This window comes from Molothrus aeneus, chromosome 11 (assembly GCF_037042795.1).
Source record: "Molothrus aeneus isolate 106 chromosome 11, BPBGC_Maene_1.0, whole genome shotgun sequence".
NCBI classification, from domain to species: Eukaryota; Metazoa; Chordata; class Aves; order Passeriformes; family Icteridae; genus Molothrus; species Molothrus aeneus.
The window spans coordinates 13470720-13495267 of record NC_089656.1 but is presented as its reverse complement, the minus strand read 5'-3'; the positions used below and the strand labels follow the sequence as shown (position 1 = coordinate 13495267).

At 43.8% G+C, this 24548-nt stretch overlaps 1 protein-coding gene across 1 annotated transcript; it reads right to left on the bottom strand.

The window, feature by feature from the left end:
* Window positions 1-1736: 1736 nt before the first annotated feature.
* Window positions 1737-22429, bottom strand: RFWD3 (ring finger and WD repeat domain 3). The gene is made up of 12 exons (XM_066557391.1): window positions 22050-22429; window positions 20402-20646; window positions 18621-18718; window positions 18335-18532; window positions 16051-16142; window positions 13774-13888; window positions 9008-9236; window positions 7668-7818; window positions 5295-5471; window positions 4453-4667; window positions 3978-4195; window positions 1737-3355 (listed from the first exon to the last, which is right to left on the bottom strand). Exons 1-12 carry the CDS (start codon window positions 22427-22429, stop codon window positions 3212-3214), a joined length of 2262 nt encoding a protein of 753 aa, XP_066413488.1. The 3' UTR covers window positions 1737-3211.
* Window positions 22430-24548: the final 2119 nt, after the last annotated feature.

The following is a 24548-nucleotide window of genomic DNA, read 5'->3' as shown; positions in this document are numbered from 1 at the left end:
GTGTAACAAGGTTCAGTTTAAGCTGCTTGTTTCGCTTGCTCCATTGCCAAGGTTTAATCCAATTTGATTTGGGACACAAAGTAGCTGCTTTTTCACCCTCCAGGAAGCAGTGGGTACAGCCACAGCAGAGCACAGCACTGGCCTGTCCTGCCTGGTGTGCACACACACACACACACCAAGCTGTGCTCATTTCTAGGCTCACACTTTGCAGATGACCTTTTCTCATCTACAACATTTTTGATTATTTGTCAAAATCTCACCAGAATCCCTTCAAAAGCTCAAGCACCAGGGTAGGTGCTACAGTAGCAAATTCCCTTGATGTGGAGGCTTGGAGCTGGCTGCTTCCTTACCCTATGGATCACCACAGTCCGACACCAGATCATCCCTATTAGAGGGAGATGTGGAGGACAGCCCTTTTCTGAAAGCATGGCTGTCCAACCCCAGCCTCCTTTTACCCACAGCCACCCCCAACACACCTCCACAGGGAGCAGCAGGGGCTGGATTGTTGCCAATCAAGCAGCCCCCACAGCCAGCTCTGGTCAGTGCTGCACTGTCCCCCAGGCCTGCTTTCACAGGAACTAAAATTTAAAAAGCTACTGCTCTGCAACAGCCTGGAGAAAAATAGTTTAAAATGCCCATATACAGCTAAGAGCAAAGCCCTGTCTGCAGGAGCCACAGCACTGCCTGTCTTTACCTATCACCTCACACCAGATTTACTACAGGAATTGCCAAGGGGCCACCCTGCACCACGATAAAAAAATCTTCCCAGAGACAGAGGCAGAAATAGCCACATAGTGGCTTCGTGCCTGAAACACCAGCAAAACAGCTCAGCCTCTCATGACAGCTGCCCTGCACAATGCAGACACACTGATTACTTTCATCTTTCCATCCCAAATCTGCCCCTTTGACTCCAGACAGAGATGAGCAAATATTTAATTAACACATTTGACCTTTTATCAGCACTCAGTGCTGATGGCTTTCTGCACACCAGTTAGGTGTGCTTTCCTGCAGCCTGCTGCAAACTTGGGAGTAGGACAGTTTTACAAGGTTTCCTCACTTATCTCTGAACATTTTCTGACACTCTAGGTTTGAAAACTGAGAATGTGAAAGTGTTATCTTCCATTATTTTAATAGCATTTAAGTTTGTATCTCTTAGTCCTGTATGGTGATATAAAGTAGAAAACAAGTGTTAGAAAATAAAAAATCATAGGACTACCTAGAAAATTAAAACATTTTAATTCTTTTTCATGTGTATGTTTAAAACTTTCCAGATTTCTTGTGGTAAGATGGGGTTGGAGCTCACTGAACATAAATGATGCCTCAGAATACCTGAGAACAAGAAGCTCATTGTACTAATATGGTAGAGAGCATCCTGCTCTTTCTGGTTTAGCTGTTACCAGAGACCTTCTCACAATATCATTCTACCAACCCTTAGTTCCTGATCATTGTTAAAACGCCAAAAATTCTCATATCTGTGAGTCATTTTCATTTAAAAGACATTCCCTGTGTGTAGCCTGACCTTGCTCAACCCTTTTTTTTCCTCTCACCTGGCTGGATAGGATGGTTCAGTGAGGACTCATTCACTAAATACCTTCATTATTTCAGCCTGAAGCTCAGTGTGACCTGGAAATAATACAAAGCAAGAGAAACCTCACCTGCATAAGGGAACCCTTGGTAATGTTCATAAGACATCCAGTGAATGTCAGAGACCTATTTTCAAAGTACAGCAGCACCAGTTATATTTGATAATAATAAACACTTTATTTTTACAGTATAAAAATATAGGAACAAAATACTATACAGAAAAAATATAAAGTTAAGTTGAGATCTTCTCAGTCCCTTTTAAGACAAACAGGATCACATCTTGCAAGCCCCAGCCTTCAGCAAATAAAATTATCCTGGCAGCTCAAGTGGTGGCACACTCAATCTGAATGGGACAGCTGCTGCTCACTACATCCAGAAGCAGAGGTGTGCCAAGGGACAACCTTCTAGCACAGGGAACTTTGTCCTGCAGCTTCCAACATCCATGCAAGTTTGACTTTGTTACATAAAATGGAACTGAAGTCCCCCTCCATGATCTGACCTGGAGATGAGTATTTACTGTAAGGTGCTAAGAGAGCACCTGCCCACACATCCCCAGCTGTGATCCCACCCCACAGGCTCACATTTACACAAACCAGTAGCTGCAGCACACTCACACAAACACAACTGGAAGCTCTCTGTGACCAGTTGTGAAGCTGTAAACTGTCATTTAAGGAAGACAAAAGGTCAGTAAAAACAAGCTGATGAAATCCCTGAGCTTCCACTGGTTCCTCAAAACAGAAAAAATCCAGCCCCCCTACTCCCAAATAACAGAAGCAGCCAGCATTCTTTTCCAATGTACTGGCTGTTTCACTACATTCCTGTCTTTAAGAAAGAACACTGTGGACTGCAGCAGCCAACAGTACAAGAATCATCTCCCTCTTCTTTACCTGTACTTCTCCAGTACTATTTTCATTTTCCACAAACTGTCCAATTTTGCTTGCAGGTAAAGCAGGAAAGAGAGAAGGGAAAGAAGGCAGAGAATTAAGGAATTACAGTGCAAATTATATGCTCATGGGGAAAAAAAATGCACAAAAGAAAAAGGTTCTCTGTAGATTTTTCAAGCCTGTTCTCTGCATGACCCCAAAACAGGATCCATCCTTGCTAGGGAATAACTGCCAACTGATCCTAGACCTTCAACAGAACACTGGGAGTGTGCTCCCCATGGCAGTGAGCTTGCTTTCACACTGTGTATCAGCAGTGCTACAAGATGCCTTTTCACCACCCAGCAATCACGGCAAGCTTCCACAACAAAGTGCAGTGAGAGTCTCAGGTCTTCAAGCTCCTCTTATTTTATTCATTTGTAGCAGAGATTTGAAAGTCCCTGTGCTGCATCCACAGCGGGAAAAAAAGTGCAATTACACACTGGAGACACTCCAGGAACTATTGCTGTGCTGAGGCAGCTTGTGGAGTTTGACTAAAAAAATTGACAAAAGAAGAAATAAGGGGAGGCCAAAAGAGGAATACAGAAGAAGAAAGAAATTGCTCTGGGCACCAGCACATCCCAGTTCCTCCCCACTGCCAGAAAGGTGCTGTAATGGATCCTGTCTCCTGTAAGCAGCAAGTGCAGGACTGAACACTTGTGTAGGGTTATCAGCAGCATATTTGAACAGTCTGTGGCAAGTGTAGCTCACTGCCATTTATAGATATTCACCGTCTTCTCTGTCAGAGTAGCCAAGAGGTGGCTTTGGTTCACTTCCAAGGGGCAGATATCCAGCACAGGCAGGTCAGCTGGCAGCTTCTGCAGCAAGGAACCACTTCCAGCATCCCAGAGCTGTGGGAGGGACAGACAAGGTCAAGGACTGCAGGACTCTCCCCTCCTACCCAGAACAGACCATCCGCTCTCCAGAAAAGATTCTCTCAATTTACTCATAGGACCCTTTCTCTACTTCCACACCTCACTTGGTCTTTAACAGGTTTGCAGCACAATGCCACCCTGACCACCCTCTCTGACCCCACTCGAGCTCTCACACAGCCTGCTGCCCATCTTCTGCATTTGGGCTGCTTTTTCATACAAAAGGCAACCTGTGTCCTCTTCCTCATCATCCCTAAAAACCTTGCATCCTTCTCCTGCAGCACTTAATACACTTACTATCCCACTGAGTCTGTTACACCACTCACAGGGCCCTGTTGTGCCACTGTGCCCAACCCCATTTCCCTGGGGGACAACAGGAGCTCACTGCCTACAAGCCCTTTGATGGATGGGGACCACAGGCCTTGCCTAAGATTGGGGGTCTCACACTATCAGGAAGTTACATCTGCCACAACACACCAACCAGCACAGGGTAATGTGCATGACAATTCCCACCAAATCACACTGATGCTGTGACTGATAAGGCTTCTCTCCTAAGAACTGCAATAAACCCCCGCACCACACCGAAAGGAGCAAGACATACCAGAGCAGAATTGGATGCCTCATCACCAGCACACACAAAGACACTCCCATCATCCTCTGGGCTCTGAAAAATGGCATTTTTGGTCAGCAGCTTGCAAGTGGGACCAGCACTGAAAGTCTGAACCGGGTTAGAAGAACACACCACATCTTCTGAGCCCTCTGTCAGTGGGCTGCAAGTCAGTTCCATCATCACACAACGCATACATGGGTTATTTTTACCTGTGTAGTAGAAATAAAAAGGTGACTTTTGAAAAATGTACTCACAGATAGGCTTTATCTGTAGGAATACAAGCACCACCACCCTGCAGCCGCCTCCTTTTGTTCATCCCCAGTTTTTCCCAATGTGCAGATGCTCATGGCTCTAGTAAGAGCAGGTGCTGTGTTTCTGCTGTGCCCACAGCACCAAGGCTGCTGCTGAGCTCAGCCCAGAGCAGTGAGGAGCAGTGGTCAGAGCCTGCAGACATCTCAGCACTTACCAGGCCTGTATGTGGCCAGGCAGTGCCGTGTGTGGATCTCTGTCTGGAGATCGATGCAGCCCCCAGGTTCCAGGGCCAGGTGATGAGGCCGGTAGGAGTTCCCAGCTTTCTGCTCCCAGAAGCAGGCTCCTTCCAAGGTCCCAGCCAATATCCCACCATAAGGCAGCGAGGCTGAGGCCATCCGGGGCAGGTAGGACAGTGACACCATGGGGCACCTGGAAGGGTCATTGGCAAGAGTCAGAACTGTCAACTGCAGCTCTGCTGGTGCCCTGCTCGCTGCTGGGCAGGGCACCAGCAGCTCCAGCTCTCCAAATGCATGGCAAAGAAAAGGCCTAAGCAGGCCGTGAGCTGGTCCTTCAAGCAAGGAGTTTCAATGGATGTGTCAATATAAATTAAATCCAGCCTAACTACTGAGCCTTGTGTTTTACAGAAGCAGCAGACAGCACAGATCAGATGACTGCAAATCAGCATTTGATTCCCAGAGTATAAAAATCAGAAGCACCAGAATTTCACATCTCTTTGTAATTTGTCCTTTTGAAATTAAATACTAAACCCAACTCCAAAACAAATTCAGCTCTTCTGTTTATACTGCACCAGTGGGTCTATTTCTGACCCTTGTGTGCCTTAAAAGGAGCACAAGTGCTTGGCACCTGCATAAGTCATATATAAACACCATACAGCCTTATGAGAGTCTTCTCACATTTGTACTAAATGTGAATTTTTGAACAAGAGATTCATATAATACAATTTCAACTATTGTGATTGTTGTGTGATTTATGGAAGAAGCTGTATTTAACTTGATGTTTATTAGTTGAGAGGAATGATAAATCCTTCTGCCATACCTCGACTTCTGAGGGACCAGTTCTTGGACATGAGAGTTTGTGTCTCTCAGATCATAAATCATGATAGAGCCATTGACCAATCCAGCATAAACATAATTTGTATCATCAAGACACCAGCAGCAGCTCCACACGGGACGGCCAGCATTGTATGTCTGCACCACAGTGTTTGTTGCCAAGCTGCAGAAGAAAAGCAAAGTGATGGCCAGTTGCACAAGTATCTACTGATGAGAAAACTGCATAATTAAAATAAGCTAATCTAGCTTTTTAAAGTCTTCAGACAAACTTAAGACTTCAGTCTAACTTCTTTAGACTGAATTCTCAATTGACTCCTCCTTTACTCCAGACATGAATCTAAAAACCCAAAAAGAATAATCCCTTGGATATTGTCAAGTGATTTATAATTCTTCCAGGCCAATGCTTCTTTTTCCAGTTTGATCTTTGGGGACTGGGAGAGGAAATCTCACAGCAGGGTCTCAGCTGCCTTACTGGCAAGAGAAAGCTAAGTTACTTTTCTGGAAACAATTAGGGGAAGCAATGCTGGTGTGGTCCCATAACACCACATATTCCTGAGATCACAGGGCTCATCTCTTCAGATTACATCTCTCATTAATTATTTCCTCTCTTTTTACACAAGAGGAACAGTATTTATGCCTCAAAAGAATCTAGCTTAAGCAGGAGTGAGACAGTGAGTGACTAAGGACAGTTGAAAGTACATTTACAGTATTAATTATTCCTTCTACAAATCAAGTTTCTAAAGAAGAAGAGAGTCCACAGAGGGGCACAACCCAGAATAGCAGATGAAGTTGGTATCAGATCAGGATGTATTTGCAAAGGGCAGCATTGTCAACATGCATTTGCACACTGAGAACAGCACAGAAGACTGCACATATCAAAGTAACTCCGGATATCCTTTGTAACACATGTGCTTCTCCCTGGGGAAGGTGATTATGCTCAGGACTCCAGAGAAACAAGTAATTGCTCCCAGGTAAGTGTAAGGGGAACAACTACAAAGATCTAGCTGGGGAAACAGGGAGTTTGATACCAGAGCAGTGACTGGGTCAAAACAACAGGATGAAAAAAACCCCCAAAACCAAACAAACTCACAGTGCTATTTTAAACAACTGCAAGCCAGAGCAGGAGACATAAAAGCATCTTGGATAATTCTTTTGGGGAGGATGACTATGAAATTAGTAACTAGAGAAGAGAGATTGCTAAAGAAGGACTATCCTTTCAAGAGGGAGACTGAAAGAAGTATGAAGATGCTGCTGAAGTCAACACCTAACTCCAAGACATTCTGGGATCAAGCACAAAAGCAAGAGGATCACAAGCTCTGATGCAGCCAACCAGGCAGTGAAAAGCAGATATGGAAGTGTCTGGCTCCTTGTTGCAGTGTCTGCTAACTCTTCAGATTAAACCATGAAAAGAATTATCAACCCAATCAGTTAGAAATCTGACACCTTGACTTGAGCATCAGAGACAGTTTTGTTTACTTTTAACTAGTCTAGCCAACGTTTCAACATGGTTACAGGAAAGAAACATTCTGTACATTTCTGTTGCAGGATTAAGTTCTGCTCATTGCTTCACTTGTGGGAAAGAATTGAAACTAATTAGTCAAAAACCAGACACTTATCCTGCCTAACTCAATAGTGACAGACAGATTGCACAGAGATGTTAATAATATACCTCAATAAGAATCAATCAGCCAATAAAGTTTTGAAGCACTGTAAGATTAAGACTGAAGAGCAGCAAAGCAGCAAGAAAACACACTCAAACTGTAAATTCTAACAAGACTGGACACATTTTTCTCTCAGTCTCTGCATAATTAGTCTCCAACCTGCTGCTTTAAGTCTCTGTTAGCTCTAGAGAGCCTCTAACACATGCTCAACAATGCTGTTTATGCATTTCATATCCCAGATGAATTCCATGATCTGCAAGAAGTTTAAAATCAGTGAAGTTGACATTAGTGCACGGAAGGAGGAGCCCAGCCTAACCATCCCTTATTTCTGCTTTATGATGTACAAGTTCTCATGCCTCACATTCCCCTGCAGTGTGAAAAACCACAGAAAACCAAGTGGGCAGTAAATGTCATGTCTATATATTATGTTATTTATTCTCAACACAGTAGGCCAATCCATGCTGAATTACTTGTTTTCCACAGGAAAATAATCAGAGAGACACCTCCACCTTAAAGATACAAAAGCATCAATAAGTCCTCCTTTCTGTTAGTTCCCACAGGCAGGAAGAATATGCAGACCTGATTCTCATCTTTGCAGCGTCTTTCAGAAAGCAGAACAGCAAATGCTGCAAGACAGAACAAAATCCAACCCAACCTCTTGCACACAGCCAAACCCTGCAGGGACAGGCAGGGCTCACCTGGTGAGTTTGAGAGTGTTGTCCAGGGCAGCAGAGAGCAGCAAACCATCGGCTCGAGTGCCGAAAGCCAGGCCCCGGATCTGTTTGCTGTGGATGGGGATGTACTGGCTGCTCTTCAGGTTGGCCAAGCTCATCATCTTAACACCACAACCTGCCACAGAAGAAGGGTAAAGCAGATTATTGAGAAGCAGAATATGCATAGAACTGTCTATTCTATGCCAGAACTACAAAGTCTGTATTGAAGCCTGTGGTGGGATGAACATGTAAGTTGTTTGCTCTTCTGGGTAAGAACTGCCACAAATCTTTAATTCAGATGGCAGCAAAGCTAAATCCTTAAGGATCCCAGTCAGCAAGAGCAAATTCAGTACCAGTGCTACAATTCTTGTTACAAGACCTGCTGCTCTTTAGCCAGCTTCTTCAAAGACACTCTTGCACAGATAAAACCACAAAGAGCAGGATTACATGGCTATTTAAGAGAACAAGCATCATAGCAAAGAATGGGTACAGGTGAACTTAACCTGTGTGCTACAAGAGTCACCACAAAGGCTCCATTCAGAGATCCAGTCCTGGCTACAAATGCCAGAAAAATGAGACCAGTTAAATGCAGAAAAGCACTTTGTTATGCCTAGATAAGGCACATTAACCTCAAACCCATTAACCAAATAGAGTAACTCTCATCAGTCAGAATGCATTTGGTAAATAAGCGCTCTCAGACTCCTAATGCCACATGTATTGCACTGAAACAGCCACTGGCACTGGTCCAGATGTCAGGTCACTGGCCCCTGGACATAACAGTGAGACAAAACCAGGGCTGCCCGTGACTTCTTGGCTTCCTATTTCCTCATTAGGGAATAGCATTCAGGCATTCATATTAAAAGGAGTTTTCTTTTGGTTGGGTTTTTTGTTTGTTTGTTTTTTAAGAGTACTGACTAATCAGCTGTATGTGCATCAATCCACCTGCACTTTGGGAAGCAGCGTTTCTCACTTAACCACTGGAAGTTTCTCTGCAGGCCCCCCTGCCTGGCCCCTTCTCCTTTCAGAAGGTCCACCTTTGCAAGGATTACAGGACACATCTTTTACCTTCCTGTGGATGTAGCATTCCAGCAGGACAGCTGCAGACCCTCTGCTAGGACTCTGCCATAGAAGTGCCAGGAAAACAAGCCCCTTTGCTAGGCAGAGACTACCAATGCAGGGGCCAGATGAAGTATGGGGAGTCTTACAAGTACTCTCAGTCTACAAGGCACATGCAAAGGCCAAGCAGAAAAGCAGGGAGCAGGGACAAAGCAGAAATGACAGTGACTTGTACTTCTGAGCCTCCAAATGTTGACTTGCTTAATTACCAGGAATAAAAGTAGACTGTGGAGAAGGCTGTGATACCACAAGACAGCCCAGTGAGTCACAGTATGCCATGACTCTGCAGTTGCCAGCCTGAGACACCAAGAACACCTTTTCCAAGTGGTACTTGCGCTGGCTTTGGCTGGAGGGGAGGCTGCCTGCGAGGCAGGGCCGGGAGCTGCCGGGCTGCTGAGAAGTGTTCATGTTGTACTGGGCCACCAGAGCCTTCAGCTCCTGCAAAGAAAGGACCCAAAGAGCTTTAATGCATCACCAGCAGTGCAACCTCCTGTGCTCTCTGCTTCCTGTGCTCCAGCTGTACTTGTTCTCAGATAAAAGAGGGAAATATAGTCCTCTTTCCATGCTAATCCTGAAGTACTATATTTCTAAGTTCATAGCCTATGGCAGTGAGCAACAGAAGCATCCAAATGCTGTGTAAATATTGGCAAAATGTATTCAAAGTGTGTTATTGTATATATTACACCCTGTGAAAGAGAGGACTCTTGGGCAACACATAAAAGCCAGTAACAACTATTACCAGATCAATGCTGTTTAGAAGGGAATGAACTGCCAAGTATTATGAGCCCCTAAACCACAAGAGAAAGTCAATTAAAACCATTTTCCAGAATTTCCAGAATACCCCATAAAAAAATAAAAGCCCAAGAATCAACACAAAGGGCGTTGCAGGAAAGAAGTCAGCCTATTTAATGACAATGACCCTGTTCTTGTAAACCCTGTGCTGCAAATTCCAGGAACAACACAACTCTCAAGAGCTCCAGCTCTGTCTTCTGCCACCTCTTCCCCTCTTTTCCTCCACCTCAACTGATGAATGCTCAAGGATATTCAGCAAAGGCATGGCCAAGAACAGCTTCTGTGAAGAACAAGGTATTCCTTGAATTCCTTTTTCTGCTGAGATCATCAGGGGTGAGGTGGGAATCAAGGTAGTGGCATCAGCATATTGTGAGTTAACTAGAAGTGTCCCTTCCCAAAAAGTATTTTGACCATCATGTAATCCAAGGTCAAATCCAAACAATACAGAATCTCAGGGATATTTAAGAGGGAAGGTATACTGAAGGAAAATTGCTACTTGCTTTCTGTTGTCTGAGCAACGCAGGTTCTGGTTCAAACATTATGTAATCTTTAAACAATTAAGGGTCACAAGAATGATATTATGAATATAGCAGTAATTGCAAGTCAGCCTCAATAGTGAACCAGCCACCACCACTTAACCTGCATTGAAGGAAAGGCAGCAATTTTCAAAAAGGCAAGATCAAAGTTTGAATTCTACATTAATAGTTATCAAGACCTATAACTTTTGGAAGCTGCTCAAGAGGAGAGCAGTTCTGATACTTTACAGAGGTCTGATCTCTTTGGCATCAAGCACATTGCAGATGTTCCAAGGGAATACAAAAATGTAAGGAAAAAAAAAGGAAGCTGGAGACTCCAGATCATCCTATTAGAGCAAGAAAAGACAAAACAACCTAGGAAAGAAGAAGGGGTGTGAGGATTGTCAGGATGCTTATGATGAAAGATGCAGCTTCAAGCTTAGAGTAAGCAGTCAGTCAAAACACAGGTAACTTAGAAGAAAGCAACTTGGGGGGGGGGGTGACCACAATCACTGGGAATCAGAAAAGATTAAAATGATCTGTTGCTCTGGGGACCTTACAAAACTCTCCTTGTCACCTGCACTCAACATTCAACTTTCACACAAGTTATTAAAAAGGAAACCAGGCAATTAAAATCACAAGGATTATTAGTACAATGTTTACATTTAAACACAATGGACAAACCCAGCAGAACCAGGAAGTCTTACTGGAGGCACATTAGCAAGGTGATTAAAAATGTTCCGCTGCAGACAAATTCCACTAATTGTGCTCAAAAGAACATTCTGCTCATTATGTAAAAGCCTATACTTTCCTTTAAGATGCTTTGCAGTTTTCCTGATGCCTGGTGTCAACTAATGGCCTTGAGAGCAGACTCCTCTCTCTGCACATGCTATGACTGTCTCTAGATTTCAGCTTGCCTTTGTAGTGATGAATGAACACAGTCACACCAGGGGGAAAGAATGGGCTATAGAGCAAAAGTCTTCCTCAGGAGCATACAGGAGGAAAAGCAGAAGAGCACAATGAATAGGAAAGGAAAACAAGCAGCTACAATAAATTCAGAACAGTTTTGAGTTATTAGGTTACCGCCCCAATAGCTGATATGAAGCTTTCAAGACCAAGGCAGGTATCAATGACTGTCACTCTCTGTTTCCCACAGAGCTCTTAGAGAAGCCACACCTGGCACTGCACAGCCCCAGCCCTGCCTTTAACAGAGAAACACAGGACAGGACAACCTCAAGCTGTGGTGCAGCACTGCAGACATTCCACCGTCCACCTTGGGGTTTGGGTTCAAATTCAGTCTAAAGGACATGGAGCATTTCTAACTGGTTTCACAATAAACAACAGCAATGAAATACCAGCTTCCACTTCCCCCAAGCTGGAGGTGACAACAGATCACAAAGATGAACAATTTTTATTCAATAAAACAATTAGCCCATTTTTTTTCCTAGAGGTATTGAATACACAATTTTTTATTGATATTTTGCCATTCAATTTTTTTGAATGCTCTGAAAATCGTATTTTAAAAAACCTTTTCCATTACATCAAGAAACATAAACTGATCTCTGTAAGGGTCACAATCACATTTGCTTTCTTCTCCACAGCAGCATGCAGTCTCCTGCAATTTCCCTACCAGTCTTCCTTTTCCTGCTCCATACCCAAACGAGCTACTGCTTCCCATGTGCAAAAATCAGATCTCCTACCCCAGCTGATCAGTGCTATTAATACTAGAAGGCAGAGATGGTTTACTTATCATTAGCAACTTTTACTGAAAATGCTGGCAGATTCAGAAGTACTGCAGTAGGTCACATTTAATTCCCAAGTTCTTTCTGCTCCCAAAGGAAAAACATTAGGTAAAAGTAAGGTGTCAGCAGCATTGGCTCCAAAACACAAGCCTGAACCTCTGTGGTTCAGGGGTGGGCAGGACACAGCTCAGCACAGTCCCCACTCCTGAGGGCTTTCTTCCAGAGCTCTCCTCATCTTCAAGTTCATTTCCTCATGTATTTTCATATAGCTAAAGACTTAAAAAACATCAATTTCCTAGTCTCAATAACATTACATACTTCAATAACAAAGTACAATGAACAAGACTCTTAATGGGTAAGAGCACAGAAAAATGCATACAAACCTAAAAAAGGTCACAGCTAGTGCCATGACTGCTGCTGGGCACAGCTCAAGTGCATTAGCAACAAAAACCCCTGAGCAGGGCTGGGCTAGAAACCTCCCAATCTAAATACTTCTGTGCAAGTAGTTAATTTACTCTACGACTTCTCATAAAACAAGGAGCTCATTAGGCATCTGCTCAAAATGCAATCAAACAAGTTAAAGACTTTTGTGGACTTCCTGCTGACTTTTTTGTTCCCCAGTATATTGTTTTACTTCCAGTTTGTTCACAGTATAAACAAGCACCTTAAAATTGCTTCCAGCATTTGCATTAACCACTACAGTACAATGATGAATGCAGTAATAAATACTGAAACAGAGCTTAAAGAACACAAGGTACTTAATCTTTATAACATGTGACTTCAGTTAGACTGGATACTCCATCATTTAAGACCAAATGAATTGCAGGAAAACATTATGGACCTGCAATATTACCTTATTTGCATTTTTAAGCCAAAGTTTGAAGTGGACTAGCTTTTTATTAGTGATGATGAGCATATGGCTTCATGCAGGAATGTAGAGAATTTATAAAGCCTTATCTTATGCCACACAGGAAGACTTCAGCAAAGAGGATGTTGTTTAATGTACAGATATGAATAGCCAAGGCTATAAAAAAAATTCCAGGAATAAAGAAAAGCCTAAAAATAAGCAGGCTGCTAAAGAGTGAGAGGATATCATCTGCCTCATTCAACAAAAGGTAGCAAACTGGCAATAAAACAGACTTTTGGAAAACCTAGCACTGGTGGAATACACCAGCTAATTCAGTTTGAAGCACTGGCAGAGTCCATAACTTATAGGAATCCTGAAAAAGCAGCTAGGAGGGGTTGCAAAATATCTCAGTGTTGCATAAGCCAGAAGGAAGCAGTCATTCAACAACCTATCATTTACAGTCAGTAATTTGTGCCCTAAGAGGTGCCTCTCAGCAGCTGCTCAGGCTATGTACAGCCTCCCCTATTTGACAGGCCAGGTCCCAGGGCACCAGAAGGTGTTACACTGAAATGTTGACTAACCTTCAAAAAACTCCAAAGCTCTAGGGTATTTTTGTTTTGATTTTGCAAGTAGCCATGCCTCTTCATGAACTGCTTCTCAAAGACTCTAGACTAACTAGTGATAATAGATTGCACTGCAGGTTTACTACTGAGATTTCTAAAGCTTATTTTGATGCAACCACAAAAAGACAAGGAGACTAAGTCTGGTTCTTTACTACCATATCTCTCCAGGCACCACAAAACCTGAGGGGAACCTGCAACATCAGCAGCCAGACAACTCTAGTGCTGTGCTGCAAGTTCAATTAAGTCTTAAAAGGACAAGAAAAAGTCAGTTTTTGTAGCACACATGAATATTCCAGCCCAGGATGTCTTTACCAGCTTGGGATGATTCACCAATTGAGTTTACTAAATCTTGATGATAACTAAAACTGGAATCCTGTCTTCTCACCCCTAAGGGAAGATGGAAAAGGCAGGCTGAAGAGGAAGAAACACTCTGTGTATTTGTAGCTTGAGACTCACCTGAACTTGCTTGCGGAGTTTGCTGCATTCATCTGTGAGCACCTGGAGCTGGAGACGGCTCTGGGCAGATTCCAGCTCCGCCTGCCTCCGCAACATTTGCTCCTTTTCTAAAGAGCTGCAGGAAGGAGAGGAAAGCAATCCTTAGGACTAGGTATTATCTTGGATACTTTTCTGGGCTGTCAGCTCCTGCCCTCTGACTTCATCCCACCATAAGTCCTGTTCAGGCAAATCCACAGTCACAGAAAACCTGGTACTGCACTAACCCAACACATTCACCTTGAGATATTCAGTTATGCAATTGTTCTGAATGACTCACTCCAAAGTATTGTTCCAACAGCCTTTCTCCTCATCCTCTCCAAAAGGATTAATTTACCAGAGGAGAGTGAAAGAGAAATCAATTTTCTTTCCCCTACAGAAACACTTAAGCGAATCCTATACCATCATGTCCATGTAATACACTGTGTCAGTAACACAGCACATCATAGCATAACTATATAATAGCAAGATCTTCAAGCTTGTCTCTACTAAGTAGCTAATCTTGTATTTTAGGAAAATATATCTGAAGCAGAAAAAATTATACAGATAAATTCTCTGTGAATGCCCATAAAGAAGACACACTTACTACCTCACCTTGAGGCCTAAAGTTCACACACACCATTTAGCAGCAGCATTTTCGTTAGGTTACTTGAATTTATTTCTCTTTCATACAGGCTTACATGAAGGAATAGCTAAAGTGGGGAAAGAAACACCAACACTCCTTAAAATTAGCTGTACACTTGGTCTATGTTGCCCACTGCATTCTGTACGTCAAAAGCTGCAATATTCCAGTTATTTCTGTCATTCATGTGCAGGGAGCTCTAGCTTGCCTAAGAACATGCCTTGCATGTTCCAAAGCACAGAATTCTGTCATTTCCTTAGAGGTTCCAAAGCACAGAATTCTGTCATTTCCTTATAGCTTTTTCATATGATTTTTTTTTTCCCCTGTAGAAGAAACAGGTGAAATGCCTATTTAACAATCACAAACACATTCTTTATGTCAGTAGTCAAAGCCTGAAGGCTGGTGGGTTTTTTGAATGTGACAAACAAACCCCATGATCTTATACCTAATTTAAGACTACGTGCAAACAAGACTAATGCATGCACACACACATCTCTGCTCCACTCATGGCTGTGTGCCAGAAGGCAACCACTGCCAGCAGCTCCATGGACCCACAGACAGTCACTGCTCCCTGCCTTACAACAACAACAGGAGGCAGAGAAGGGGCAAGGCATATGGGGAATTGCTGCAGTGAGGTTCTGAGACACAAACAGAAGTCAGGCAACTACCCCTTCATGAGAGATAACAAGATTTACACACCCAACTCTCTTCTGTGCTTTTGAAAAAAAATAATATATATCATTTATTTTTCTGTGTTAATGCAGTGAAAGTAGCATCACCCTTCTAAAGGTACACTTCAAACACCATCAGGCTGTGGCAATCTGGAGAGAAGAGAGATTCTTCCCTTCCTGACTGTTACTCCTCAGTCATTTCTGATCTATAATTACCAGGATAGTGAGATTTCTGTTGAAAGACTGCCTTGAAAGAACAGTGGTATAATTGCAGACAAGTGAAGAAACCCCAATTAAACTCTATTCAACACAAGACTCAGAAGAACTCAGATATCTACAGCATTTTCATTTCAGAATAGTATCTGTGACAGCATCTTACTGAAAAGAAATGAGTCCCCATTTTCATACCTGCTTTTCCCTTTTTCAATACAAAGTCTACATTTAAGCTGGAAAGGGAAATGGGAGTCATAGTAATGCTTGCTGACCTTTTCCAAGTTAAGCTACATGAAGAGTTTGACAAAGCAAGATGGAAAGTGATTCATATGAGGTATTACTCTGTTTAATGCATACAGAAAAGGTGGCAGAAAAGGTCAGCTATTCACCCTCCTTGCATTCCTAACCATGCCTTGCTTTTCCTATCTAATGATGAATTAGCAATATACAGCTTTTGGGCATCAACTTTGCATGTCCTCCTATGATAACATTTCAGCATATAGCACAAGACACCTTTTGCTGTTTCAGGACTACAAAACACAAACTGAAGAATTCTGTTCCAAAAGAAAATTAAGACGTGCAACGCAGCAAGGCCTTGGTTCTTTAAGGTAGCTACACTCCTGATACACCCCAAGGGAATGCACACATTGCTTCAGACCATGGAGGAAATGAAAGCATGGAGCAGCAGGAGAGTGCAGCTGTCACTGCAGGTACCTGTAGGTGCAGACTCCCTACCTTCTCATGCGCTCCTGCTCGCTGGTGTCCAGCGCCTTCAGCGTGCGGGCGTACAGCACCACAATGTCAGAACGCTTGGCCTTCTTGTTGCACTGAAATCAAACACAAGCTCAGGTCATCTACAGGAATTTAACCATCCAAACTATGCATCCCTACGAGTCCCTAGGTATGGTTTTATTTAGCTCTGAAAGGAGGGGCTTTCTGCTGGAAAACAATGCCACAAACACAAGTATGTTTGCAAGGTGCTCCCTCGTACAGACACCAGAGCTCTAAGCAGGGCTACAACTAAAGTTGCATATCCTGCTGCACCTTTAATAATCCATCTCCTTGCCTCCCCCTAAACGCATTCTGCTAATGCACCAGCAATGCAGCTCAGTCAGGTAAGTTCCAGGGACAAAAAATCCCAAATCAGACAAAGAAGAGAAAACAAGATCTAGAACAAAACACCAGCCCAACTTCAGGTCTGAAAACACCAAGGCTTGATGCTTGGCCAACAGACAAGGATTTAGGAACCCCTGAGCATACTCCCAACTCTTATTTCTGTACAATATTCCTTTAATCACATTGTACAGGCCCAAATCCATAGAAGTGTTCCAGTGTTGCATGAAACACTGACATCTCACTGACTTCAGTGACACACAGGGAGGCAGATATTTCAATAATTTCATGCATCTAGCTGCAATCACTTAGTACATTATATTCACCTTAAAAAGAAGGCAAGTTAGAACTTACAGATGCCATAATTTCTTCCAAGTTTATTTTGCAAATATTTTTTGTTGATAAGAAAAGAGGCAGGTGAATACTCAGATAGAGTAACCTCAGCTAAAGATTAAATTACTGTATGCTTTAAATGCAGACTTATCTATTACTTAGCAGCACAAAGTTATCACAAGCAAGTGTCTCAGAGCAGAAAACCTCCCTCCCTTTGTAAAAACTGCAGTAAATGGCCAAGACAGTTTTCCTGGCAGCCAGCAGCTGCCACTGGCAGGATCAGGAATGCTGCAATTTCACAGCAACTCACACTCAAGCCACTTGGTATACAGACCATGCACAGCAACTGTGGGCCATTCAACCAGAGAATGCCCAGTTGCAAAGGAGGGGGACTGAAAATGAAGGGAAGATGATTTAGCTTCAAGGTTCTCTCCAGAGCAAGTTCTCCCAGGAACTTTTTAGTACTTGTACCATTGGAAGAGAAAGAGGGAGCAAACAACCCTTGAGATGTTAGTGTTCAAGAAGAAAGCAGTCACAAAATTCCAAAGAGTAAATATGCCAGGCAATTGTCTCAGAAATCTGTCTGGGCCTGAAGTGGGGGAAGAAAAACTTACACAGAATTGACAGAGGTAAGAAAAATCAACTTTGGGCCTTTGCTATGGCAACAGGGATTCTTTAGGTTTAGTCACAGCACACGTCAACAGGAAGTTTCTTGTTGAGAGGAGGGAATCCTGCAAAGTCAAGCAAGAATACAGAAGCTCTCAAAATGACAAAGCCAAAGGAACCCTGGGCTTCCAGCCACTGACTCAGAAAGTGCCAGAACTGAATCCTATTTACAAGGTACTCATTGACCTATTTTTTGTCAACATTCCTTCATGGAAAAAAGGAGTAAGGAAAGGAAACACATCACATAGAAGTGTAGACCTTATTGAAGGAGATTAGTATTAACCATGGAAAGAAACCCTTCAAAAACTGATTTATCACTTGCAAAGGGACATTAAAAGATGTAACCTGGTTCTCAGTTTGCTCTCTCTCAGCTTCCTCAACAAACTGATCCTCTTAAAGGCTGCAAAAGCAGACACAGCTCAAAACAGATTAATCAATTGAAAACTGAATTAGATGATCTTTAGGGTCCTTTCCAACCCCAACCATTCTGTGGTTCCAAAACAGTTCTCAGATACATTTCCTGTCCAATAACACAGTCATTATGCTTAGTTAATTGTGTCTAGGAATCCATCTGCCATTTCCATTCCAGGTGGTTCTCTCCAGCACCAGACTGGGGCATTCTGAAGCCATTTCCAAGTTTAGTACTTGAACTCTCAAACCTTTACATCTGCTACTCACAAATGCTCTACTTCAGGGAGAAGATCCAAGTCATAACCCACCCTTTAAAGTACTGCTAGTTGTTACTGGGCTAATAACCTCAAAATAATGGTGGGGTTTGTTTGTTACTTCTGACAGCAGTCATGCAGCAACCAGCTGTAACACTTACAGTGACCACATCTGAGGCACAATTTGGGCACACATAATAAGTGCTTTAAGTGCTTTCCAGTGCACATAACAGCCATTTTACCTGAGGGCACTTCCCTGCCTGTCCCTTGAGCCACCTCTCAATGCAGGTGTAGCCAAAGAGGTGCCCACAGCGCAGCGCAGACAGACGGTGCTCCCCAGCATTGGTCCACTGCTCAAAGCAGATGGCACAGGTATCTCCTTCCTCCTCATCTAGAGGTGCAACAGGAACTGATGGCTCCAGTTTCTTTAGTGGAGTTGTCTAGGATTAAAAATACAACACAACTGTTTCAGAAAATGCAGCATTTATCATATATAATCTGTCTCCAAAAGCATTTAGTTCACCTTACTTGCTTTTGCTGGACTTCAGGTTCATCTTCATGATTTTCATGTACTGCAGAAGCTTGAGACAAAGTTTGAGGTGGCTCTGCTTGGACCTGACTGGAAACTAAAGAAAGCATTGCTTAAATAATCTGATTCATAATGGGGTGAAAAGCAAAAGATGCTTTGATCTGAAATCATCAGGGCACAGGTTAAGTAGTGACACAGCACAGGTTACTTACAAAGCTTCAGATCAGTGCCCTGGACACATTCTGTGTGTAAGGCCTTCTATATATAAGCCGTAGTGCTGAAAAAATTTGTTTTCTTTTATGAAAAGCAACAGAATTTCAGTAAAAAAGGAGAGGTCTGTTAAGGACAGCAATTGTTATCAGAATTTTCTGACCTGGTCTATAATTAGGCTGATGTAAGATTATATTCCTGCATCATTATGCCCTGAGAAAGACAGACACCAATATCCAATGTGTTGCTTTGCCAAGGGATCTAAGCATGCATATTTCATGTGCCAAGAAAGCATTTCCCGTATGCTGCCTGTCCATTCACTCTGACTTCAGCACTTTTCCAGCTGGTAATTGTCTGGACTACCAAATCTGCTGGTATTCTCCCTATGTTTTTGTGGTGGGCCTCTGTCAGCCCATCTGTTGAGGCATGGGCACACTGAATTGCTGTGTGGAGATCACCACCACTAGCACAGTAAAAAAGGAGCAGAAATCACTGCCTCCCCTCTAGCTCCTGACAAAACAAGAGTCATTAATCACATTTAGTAATCAAGGCAGATATTCTCCATCCAGTGGAAGTATCACCTAACCCTGGCTAATGTCAATAAAGTTTTCAGCCTCTGTGATTCTGGGCTGTTAGAGGAGCCACTGGCTTATATAAGCAACAAGGGAATTCCAGAAAATCCAGCAGAGAGCATATGTTCACACAATAATATACAGCACTTAACAGCTTGAGCTCCTGTCATGTGTAAAACTAGCCCAGAGCAAGCAGAATGGATCTGCTCAAAAGATACCTCATAGATGTACCATTTTAAAAAAGGTAATGAGGTGGGCTGGCCAATCAAAACCAAAACTGAGGGCAGAGAGTCAATCATAAGGACATTCCTTAGAGACTGAAGTAAAAAGATATCCTTGTTCTTGTATTCTCTGGGCATCAATAACCTTGACTAGCAAGTTAACTATTTGTCACTCTTACATAAACTGTGCATGTTAATCACAAAAAATGTCACTGAAGTATGTGTCAGCCTGTGAACACGAGTTTAGATAATAAATTGTGAGACAGAAAGAAATGAGGAAAGAAAACCAAAAAAGCACCTCCTTCTCCTCAGCTAAGTGTCACACAGGAATGAAAAATCAACTGAAGCAGACTGAAATCTCAAATAATTAAAAAATACTGAATCAGATCCTTCTCTGAAAGAATCATCATCTTGCTGATGTCCAAGCTGTGACCTGATGTCTTCAATAGCACTCCTTAATAATACATGGGAGTGGAAGCATGGCAAACAATAATCTCTAAATTTAAGTTACAAATAATCCTGGAAACTTTCATCAGTCTGCAAACAGCAAAAAAGATTGTATTTAACATTATGGTAGCAATCACCCATTGCTGCTGCTGCTCTCAGGAGCTGCTTGCCAGGAAGCCGTGTGGCAGCAGCCTGCTCCTGTCAGCTGTGGGCACAAAAATCTCTGAGCACCGTCTGTTGAGAGGCTCGAGAGGATTTCCCTGCTGAGTTTTCAAACAGCAAGAAAAGTGTCTGAAATCAGTCTCTACACAGCTCCAATACAGCACAAACCTCCTGAGCTCGCTGCTGGAGGAGTCTCCTGGGCTGATGGTAACAGTGGTGCTGCTGCTTCCTCTGCTTCCTCCTCTTCCTCCTCCTCCTCAGAAGTGCTGCTGTCAGAGTCACTCACTTCTATTGTCTCGGCTGGGTGCTGTGCCTGGCTGTCCCTCGCAATACGGGGGAACTCTGGGTGCGGAACTGGTCCTGCAGGTGGCTCTTGGGTCCTACTGAGTTGAAAGTAATGGTCCAATGCTGCCCTGAGTCCAGAAATCAAGAAACAAAAGCCACAGTCATTTCAGGTAAGCTAAAGGCTCACCATGTTTCCTCATGAATGCTTGCAGGAAAATTCCTAGGCTTTGACTGCAGCAGGAAGGGGTCACTGTTATCAAGTCAGGCCTTCTCTAGTAGGGGAGCAATCACATAGGATAGACCACATTGTGAACAGTCAGCAGGATCAGCAACAATCCATTTTGCTCAGTTCAAAGAAAATCTTCTCATTACAACAACAATATTGCCTTCTTTTGGGGGAGAAGGGGATAGTGGGGTTGGAGAGGAGAAAAACAGAGAGTATCATTCACTAATAAGCCTAAGGAAACTCCTAATCTGTCTCTCTCCAACCCTAACTCAGCCCTGGTTCCTGGAGGAACTGGTACTGGGAAATGCACACCACTTGGATCAGAGCTACATTCCATTGACTACTTTGTGCTTAGTCTTTCTACTTTCCCTCTGCTTTTCTACTGGAACTTCACCCCTAGATAGAAACATCTCCCCCCATCAGTTCAGCTATCATCTCAATTATCCTTCACATTCAAAGGAGTTTCTCAGGTGGCCTTCAGCCCTCACAACTACAGTGACCTTCACAGGCAATCTGAGGGCAAACAATAAAGTTGTGTTTAATCAACGAGGAGGAGAGGAGCTCTTGGTCTTGCTGAATTTAAAAGCAATGCTTCAGTTAATAATAATCCTGGCACGTACAAAAGCTAGAATGATGAGAGAAAAACAAATAAACTAGAAATTCGGATTTCTTTCTGGCTGCAGAGCATCTCCACTCATCCCCCTTTATCCCATCCAAATGGTATTAAATAGAGAGGATTTTTTTATTTTGTCTGAAAGTAAAAAAAAAAAACCAAAACCCAAAACCAAACCAAACCAACAACAACAAAGTCCTACAGAAAAATATCAATTTGTATGTTTGTGAAAGTTTCTGCAGCAATCATCACCAGCAAATGTAATCAGGCAGACCCTAAATCAAAGGTGAAATGCAAACCAGAGCACAAGCTCCACTGAACTAAATGCTGGCTGGAACTGCTGAGAATCAGTACTGCTGCAGGAATCATGGACAGGAATCTGGCTGCGCAGAGGGAACAGCAGCAGCAGAAGCTTTGCAAGCAAAATTCAAAATGTAGAAGGGCTCAGAGGTCAACATCACTCCTGCCAACGTATGAAACAGGGGCATTCACTTAACAAGGGCAAAGAACCTGCCAGAAGAGACCAAAAGTCGCTGTGCTATTACTGAACTTAAAAGGTAAGTGAGGTACCCTGGATTTGGCCCTAGCCACACACCTGGGCTGGGCTCTGGGAGCCAGGAAGCAAGGAAGTTTTGAACTGATGCTGGACTTGATCAGAGGGCAGCTCAGAGCCAATTTCATTTCTGCTTTACCTGGCACTGATTGTCCTCTGGGAGCCGCCGAGTCTCTGCAGCCTGCGAGCTCTCCTCGCCGGTGGGCGCTGCGTGAGCTGCGGCACAGGCAGGGGCTGGTGCTGATCAAACGGCCCCTGCAGCCTCTGCTGCCCACTGGGGGCCGCGGCAGGACCCGTCTGCAGCTCGGGCTCTGCAGCTGCTTCCCCTGCACCAGCGCCGGGTGAGACAACAGCATCGTCAGCAGGGAGGGCTGCGGCGCTGCCTCCTCCTTCCCCGAGCACAGGAATGCGGGAGGAGAGCGCTGTGTGACCAGAGGGCTCCGGCGCAAGTGTCGGCAGGGTCTCCACTGAGTAACCAGCCACTGGGTGGAGATCAACTTCCATCTCTTCTTGAGCCATTTCTGCAAGGAGTTGAAGAAAACTAGTATTTACTTATAAGTGTACTCTACTTGTAGCCTGATGGTTAGCAAGAACCAGGTACAGCACTCGGTGACTAAAAAAGTTTTTAGAATTCAGAGTCAAGAGAAAATTTGTCCTTTGCAGCAGAGCCAAACCACAAGTCAATACTCATATGTGAGCTGGGAGCACCAGTCCTGGGCTCAAAGTCTTTGGCTCAACAGCAGCTAGCACGAAAGGCACATTGCAAAATCAACTTAAATAAGCTGAGTATGTAAAGTTAATGTTTTCTTGCTGCCATCATTTACTTGCCAAGTAAATTCATGTGGATCTTGAAGAACAGCTGGAAATATCTGAGACTCTCCCAGGTGAGCAGCACTGCACAAGCACCCACAGACACAGCCAGGAACAAGCTCTATGACAGTCCTTTGCTGCACTGCTCTCTTGACTGACATCCAAGTTTCCTCAGATAAAATTGCCTTATTGTAACCCACAGTTACTGAACAGCCCTTCAGGTATTTACCAACACCAGGCAAAACCAGAAAGGGCCTGACAGCAGAACACATGACTGAGACATTACTGGTACCAAGTTATCTGCAGCATCAGCTTTTGTGGATCCAAATTCAGCCCAAGACTGGATAAACATGAAATTTGCAGTAAAACTGCAAATATATTAAGGGTGGCTACCCTTCTACATCTTTGGCATATGGATTTCAGGTTACCTCCAGAATAGGAGTACTACCTTAGGGTTTGAAGAAAAACAGAGACAACAGATTATGCATTATTAATTCTCATGCTGCTGTCAGCCACCAAATTAAGAGCACTTTGGTCACACTGCTCTTACAACACAAAAAAAACCTAAGATTATCTCATTAATTGAATGAACAGATTCACCAAAAACTCAAAAGTCCTTTATTGGAAGAAGTGTGTGGATTAAATACTGCAAGCTGCTGGGAATCATTCACATTCTCCAAAAAGTACTTAAGCAATCATAAACTTGAAAAGTCTTGGGAATTGCGGACTTCAGCACTATTCAGAAGCCCAAAGCACAAACCACAGTTTTACCAAGCTGGTAAAACTTACCCAGCTAGGGCTGCATAAAGAGAACAAATACTAGTTGTGTAAAAAGTAGCTAGAAAATGTATACAAAAATTAATAAAAGACGTACTAAGATTCAAATATTTTTGTAGGTATTTTAAGAAAGTCTAATTTAAGAATTCTTATCCTGATTATCAATTCAGCCCAGGGTAAAAAATAGACATTACCACCTCCCACTAGAACAGCTGCATGGCCAAGATACAGTAGTATTCCACCATGAAGTACTGCATCTCTAGTACTATGTTCACAATAGAATTGCACCCAAAACCATAATAAACCCTTTATTTTCATCACATGGAATCATGATGTTAAGGGGTTGAAGATACAGTCCCAGGCACCCCTGCCAAGGGCAAGGACACCTCCAACCAGGCCTTATCCAACGTGGCCTGGAGCACTTCGAGGGCTGGGACATCCGCAACCTCCCTGGGCAACAATGTTCCATTGCCAACATAGCCTGTGAGATTTATAAAAACGTTAATAATGGCATTCTCACGGTTAAATATTGGATCTGGCCCAAAGGATTATCCAGTCAGGCCTTCCTCCAGCCAGGCAGCCCCGGGAAGGGACGGTCCCCACTGCCCGGGCCCCAGCGAGGAGCCCCGGGCGCTGCCGAGGCCGGAGCCCGGCCGGCAGCCCCAGGCTCGCCCCCGCGGGCTGAGGGCTGAGGCAGCCGCTTCCCCTTGCGGAGGGCACCGGCCCTGCTCCCGCCGCACCCGCTTTAACACCAAATTAACAAAAACAAAACAAAACACGGCCGAACGGAACACACGCTCCACGGGCGGGGATTCTCCGCTGTCCCTTTCACAGAGCCCATCATAAAAAGGGCATGGGAGAGGGATAACCCCCCTCCGGCAGCCGCAGGCAGCCCGAGCGCTCGGGGGAAACAAGCCGTGCTGGGAAACTCGACCAGGCTCCGGGGTACGGAGCTGTGCCGGGGAACTCGACCAGGCTCCGGGGCACGGAGCTGGCCCGACCCCAGCCCAATACCGCCCGCCCGGCCCCAGCCCAGCCCGGCCCGGCCCGG

What these genes read in the sequence shown, in the direction of transcription:
- RFWD3 (XM_066557391.1), bottom strand. Translation starts at nt 22,429, where the DNA reads ATGGCTCAAGAAGAGATGGAAGTTGATCTCCACCCAGTGGCTGGTTAC. An exon ending in CTGAAGTCCAGCAAAAGCAA is followed by an intron (nt 18,533 to 18,620) that starts GTAAGGTGAACT and finishes TTTTAATCCTAG; the next exon opens with ACAACTCCACTAAAGAAACT. An exon ending in ACAGTCTACTTTTATTCCTG is followed by an intron (nt 7,819 to 9,007) that starts GTAATTAAGCAA and finishes CTTCTGTGGCAG; the next exon opens with GTTGTGGTGTTAAGATGATG.